The sequence below is a fragment of the Ranitomeya imitator genome, chromosome 2, assembly GCF_032444005.1.
Source record: "Ranitomeya imitator isolate aRanImi1 chromosome 2, aRanImi1.pri, whole genome shotgun sequence".
Classification (NCBI taxonomy): Eukaryota; Metazoa; Chordata; class Amphibia; order Anura; family Dendrobatidae; genus Ranitomeya; species Ranitomeya imitator.
Window position 1 is genome coordinate 5925836 of NC_091283.1, and position 6258 is coordinate 5932093.

Here is a 6258-nt window from a genome sequence, read left to right on the forward strand (position 1 = left end):
CCAGTGGCATCACCAACATGACCAGTGGCATCACCAACATGACCAGTGGCATAACTAACATGACCAGTGGCATAACTAACATGACCAGTGGCATCACCAATATGACCAGTGGCATCACCAACATGACCAGTGGCATCACCAACATGACCAGTTGCATCACCAATATGACCAGTGACATCACTAACATGACCAGTGACATCATCAATACAACCAGTGGCATCATCAACATGACCAGTGGCATCACCAACATGACCAGTGGCATCATCAATACAACCAGTGGCATCACCAACATGACCAGTGGCATCACCAACATGACCAGTGACATCACCAACATGACCAGTGACATCATCAATACAACCAGTGGCATCACCAGTATGACCAGTGACATCACCAATATGACCAGTGGCATCACCAACATGACCAGTGACATCACCAATATGACCAGTGGCATCACCAACATGACCAGTGGCATCACCAGCATTACCAGTGGCATAACTAACATGACCAGTGGCATCACCAATATGACCAGTGGCATCACCAACATGACCAGTTGCATCACCAATATGACCATTGACATCACTAACATGACCAGTGACATCATCAACATGACCAGTTGCATCACCAATATGACCAGTGACATCACTAACATGACCAGTGGCATCATCAATACAACCAGTGGCATCACCAATATGACCAGTGACATCATCAACATGACCAGTGGCATCACCAACATGACCAGTGGCATCATCAATACAACCAGTGGCATCACCAATATGACCAGTGGCATCACCAACATGACCAGTGACATCACCATCATGACCAGTGGCATAACTAACATGATCAGTGGCATAACCAACATGATCAGTGCATAACTAACATGACTAGTGGCATCACCAACATGACTAGTGGCATCACCAACACGACCAGTGGCATCACCAGCATAACCAGTGGCATAACCAACATGATCAGTGCATAACTAACATGACTAGTGGTATCACCAATCTGACCAGTGGCATCAAAAACATGACCAGTGGCATCACCAACATGACCAGTGGCATCACCAATCTGACCAGTGGCATCACCAACATGACCAGTTGCATCACCAATAGGACCAGTGACATCACCAACATGACCAGAGGCATCACCAATCTGACCAGAGGCATCACCAACATGACCAGTTGCATCACCAATATGACCAGTGACATCACCAATATGACCAGTGGCATCACCAACATGACCAGTGACATCATCAATACAACCAGTGGCATCACCAACAAGACTAGTAACATCAATAGAACCAGTGGCATCACCAATATGAACAGTGGCATACCCAACATGACCAGTGACAGAATCAATACAACCAGTGGCATCACCAACATGACCAGTGACATCACTAACATGACCAGTGACATCATCAATACAACTATTGGCATCACCAACATGACCAGTGGCATCACCAACATGACCAGTGACATCACCACCATGACCAGTGACATCATCAATACAACCAGTGGCATCACCAATATGACCAGTGACATCATCAACATGACCAGTGGCATCACCAACATGACCAGTGGCATAATTTTTATTATTATTTATTTATATAGCACCATTAATTAAATGGTGCTGTACATGAGACGGGGTTACATCAAAATACAAATATCACTTACTGTAAACTAACAATGACAGACTGGTACAGAGGGGCGAGGACCCTGCCCTTGCGGGCTTACATTCCACAGGATTATGGGGAAGAGACAGGAGGTCGGGGGGTTGCAGTAGCTCCGATGGTGTTGAGGTGGCCGTGTGGTCATTACAGGCTGTAAACTTCCTTGAAGAGATGGGTTTTCAGGTTTCTTTTGAAGGATCCAAAAGTAGTGGATAACCGGATGTGTTGGGGCACAGAATTCCAGAGGATGGGGGATATTCGGGAGAAGTCTTGGAGGCGGTTGGGTGAGGAGCAAATAAGCGTAGAGGAGAGAAGGAGGTCTTGGGAGGACCAGAGATTATGTGAGGGAAGATATTGAGAGATCAGTTCGGAAATATATGGAGGAGAAAGGTTATGGATGGCTTTGTAGGTCAGTGTTAGTAGTATAAACTGGATATGCTGGAAAATTGGGAGACAGTGAAGGGATTTGCAAAGAGGGGAAGCAGGTGGCATCGCCAACATGACCAGTAACATCACTAACATGACCTGTGGCATCACCAACATAACCAGTGGCATCACCAACATGACCAGTGGCATCACCAACATGACCAATGGCATCACCAACATGACCAGTGACATCACCAACATGACCAGTGACATCACCAACATGACCAGTGGCATCACCAACATGACCAATGGCATCACCAATATGACCAGTAACATCATCAACATGACCAGTGGAATCACCAATATGACCAGTGACATCATCAACATGACCAGTGGCATCACCAACATGACCAGTGACATCACCAACATGACCAGTGGCATCACCAACATGACCAGTGACATCACCAACATGACCAGTGGCATCACCAACATGACCAGTGGCATCACCAACATGACCAGTGGCATCACCAACATGACCAGCGGCATCACCAAAATGACCAGCGGCATCACCAATATGACCAGCGGCATCACCAACATGACCAGTGGAATCACCAACATGACCAGTGACATCACCAACATGACCTGTGGCATCACCAACATAACCAGTGACATCACCAACATGACCAGTGGCATCACCAACATGACCAGTGGCATCACCAACATGACCAGTAGCATCACCAACATGACCAATGGCATCACCAACATGACCAGTGGAATCACCAACATGACCAGTGACATCACCAACATGACCAGTGGCATCACCAACATGACCAATGGCATCACCAACATGACCAGTGGAATCACCAATATGACCAGTGACATCATCAACATGACCAGTGGCATCACCAACATGACCAGTGACATCACCAACATGACCAGTGACATCACCAACATGACCAGTGGCATCACCAACATAACCAGTGCATCACCAACATGACCAGCGGCATCACCAACATGACCAATGGCATCACCAACATGACCAGTGACATCACCAACATGACCAGTGGCATCACCAACATGACCAGTGGCATCACCAACATGACCAGTGGAATCACCAACATGACCAGTGACATCACCAACATGACCTGTGGCATCACCAACATAACCAGTGACATCACCAACATGACCAGTGGCATCACCAACATGACCAGTGACATCATCACTACAAGTAACATCACTTTCATGAACAGTGATATCCCCATTATAATCAGCAACAATCCTTATAACCAGTGGCATCACCACTATAACCATTAGCATGACCAATATAACCAGTGACATCACCAACATGACCATTGGCATCACCAGCATGACCAGTGACATCACCAACATGACCAGTGGCATCACCAACATAACCAGTGGCATCACCAACACGACCAGTGGAATCACCAACATGACCAGTGACATCACCAACATGACCAATGGCATCACCAACATGACCAGTGACATCACCAACATGACCTGTGGCATCACCAACATAACCAGTGGCATCACCAACATGACCAGTGGCATCACCAACATGACCAATGGCATCACCAACATGACCAGTGACATCACCAACATGACCTGTGGCATCACCAACATAACCAGTGGCATCGCCAACATGACCTGTGGCATCACCAACATAACCAGTGACATCACCAACATGACATGTGGCATCACCAACATAACCAGTGGCATCACCAACATGACCAGTAACATCACTAACATGACCTGTGGCATCACCAACATAACCAGTGGCATCACCAACATGACCAGTGGCATCACCAACATGACCAATGGCATCACCAACATGACCAGTGGCATCACCAACATAACCAGTGGCATCGCCAACATGACCTGTGGCATCACCAACATAACCAGTGACATCACCAACATGACCTGTGGCATCACCAACATAACCAGTGGCATCACCAACATGACCAGTGGAATCGCCAACATGACCAGTGACATCACCAACATGACCTGTGGCATCACCAACATAACCAGTGGCATCACCAACATGACCAGTGGCATCACCAACATGACCAATGGCATCACCAACATGACCAGTGACATCACCAACATGACCTGTGGCATCACCAACATAACCAGTGGCATCGCCAACATGACCTGTGGCATCACCAACATAACCAGTGACATCACCAACATGACATGTGGCATCACCAACATAACCAGTGGCATCACCAACATGACCAGTAACATCACTAACATGACCTGTGGCATCACCAACATAACCAGTGGCATCACCAACATGACCAGTGGCATCACCAACATGACCAATGGCATCACCAACATGACCAGTGGCATCACCAACATAACCAGTGGCATCGCCAACATGACCTGTGGCATCACCAACATAACCAGTGACATCACCAACATGACCTGTGGCATCACCAACATAACCAGTGGCATCACCAACATGACCAATGGCATCACCAACATGACCAGTGACATTACCAACATGACCAGTTGCATCACCAACATAACCAGTGGCATCACCAACATGACCAGTGTCATCACCAACATGACCAGTGGAATCACCAACATGACCAGTGACATCACCAACATGACCAGTGGAATCGCCAACATGACCAGTGACATCACCAACATGACCAGTGGCATCACCAGCATGACCAGTGGCGTCACCAACATGACCAGTGACATCACCAACATGACCAGTGGAATCACCAACATGAGTTGGGAGAACTACAATACCCAGATAGATTAGCGAAATTAGGATTATTTCGTCTAGAAAAAAGACGACTGAGGGGCGATCTAATAACCATGTATAAGTATATAAGGGGACAATACAAATATCTCGCTGAGGATCTGTTTATACCAAGGAAGGTGACGGGCACAAGGGGGCATTCTTTGCGTCTGGAGGAGAGAAGGTTTTTCCACCAACATAGAAGAGGATTCTTTACTGTTAGGGCAGTGAGAATCTGGAATTGCTTGCCTGAGGAGGTGGTGATGGCGAACTCAGTCGAGGGGTTCAAGAGAGGCCTGGATGTCTTCCTGGAGCAGAACAATATTGTATCATACAATTATTAGGTTCTGTAGAAGGACGTAGATCTGGGGATTTATTATGATGGAATATTGGCTGAACTGGATGGACAAATGTCTTTTTTCGGCCTTACTAACTATGTTACTATGTTACTATGTTACTATGACCAGTGACATCACCAACATGACCAGTGGCATCACCAACATGACCAGTGACATCACCAACATGACCAGTGACATCATCACTACAAGTAACATCACTTTCATGAACAGTGATATCCCCATTATAATCAGCAACAATCCTTATAACCAGTGGCATCACCACTATAACCATTAGCATAACCAATATAACCAGTTACATCACTACTACTATCGGTGACATCACTAGTATGATCAGTGATGCACCCACGATAACAGGTCACCAGTCCATTGTCCAGGTCAGTAATTAGTGGCACCAGTACCGGAGCCCTGTGGATTTTCTTACTTTCAGATATTCCCAACTCTTCTTTTTATTTTATTATCATCATCTTTTCACTATTTTGTTTACAGGCTAGCTAATCAAAAGAAGAGTTGGGAATGCTGAGAGGAAGAAAATTCACATGACTCCGATCCTGTGGTCATAGATTACTGACCCGGACAATAGACCAGCGTCCTGAGAATCCATTCTTCCTCTCTACCAGTAACATAGTTGAGGAAATCAGTTCAATCAGCAGTATGACCAGTGATGTATTTAATATGACTAATGACTAGGGTTGAGCGAAACGGGTCGGCCATTTCCAGAAGTCGCCGACTTTTGGCAAAGTCGGGTTTCATGAAACCCGACCCCTGTGTGGGGTCGGCTATGAGGTCGGCAATCTTCTGAATCTGGTATCGGAATTCCGATACCGAGTTCCGATATGTTTGCAATATCGGAATACCTATATACCTAATAGGAATGTACTCACCCTCGGACGCGCCCTGCTTCTTTCCGGCGGCCTTCCTTCCTAAGAATCAGCGCTTGAAGGACCTTCGGTGATGTCGCGGCTTGTGATTGGTCGCGTGAGCAGTCACATGGGCGGTCGCGCGACCAATCACAAGCTGCGACGTCATCTAAGGTCCTTCACGCGCTGATTCTAAGGAAGGAAGGCTGCCGGTTAGTACCAGGGCGCGTCAGAGGGTAAGTA

The 6258-nt window shown here is 46.8% G+C and overlaps 2 protein-coding genes across 2 annotated transcripts; both read left to right on the forward strand.

Annotated features, from left to right (window-relative positions):
• The first annotated feature begins 981 nt into the window (after positions 1 to 981).
• LOC138661401 (autotransporter adhesin UpaG-like) lies at positions 982 to 3029 on the forward strand. The gene is made up of 2 exons (XM_069746061.1): positions 982 to 1576; positions 2152 to 3029. The coding sequence occupies exons 1-2, from the start codon at positions 982 to 984 to the stop codon at positions 3027 to 3029; spliced, it is 1473 nt and encodes a 490-aa protein (XP_069602162.1).
• Positions 3030 to 3347: 318 nt separating this feature from the next.
• LOC138661402 (autotransporter adhesin UpaG-like) lies at positions 3348 to 4820 on the forward strand. The gene has a single exon (XM_069746062.1). It carries the CDS (start codon positions 3348 to 3350, stop codon positions 4818 to 4820), a length of 1473 nt encoding a protein of 490 aa, XP_069602163.1.
• The last annotated feature ends 1438 nt before the right edge of the window (positions 4821 to 6258 follow it).

What these genes read in the sequence shown, in the direction of transcription:
- LOC138661402 (XM_069746062.1), top strand. Translation starts at nt 3,348, where the DNA reads ATGACCAATATAACCAGTGACATCACCAACATGACCATTGGCATCACC.
- LOC138661401 (XM_069746061.1), top strand. Translation starts at nt 982, where the DNA reads ATGACTAGTGGTATCACCAATCTGACCAGTGGCATCAAAAACATGACC. An exon ending in CATCACCAACATGACCAGTG is followed by an intron (nt 1,577 to 2,151) that starts GCATAATTTTTA and finishes GAGGGGAAGCAG; the next exon opens with GTGGCATCGCCAACATGACC.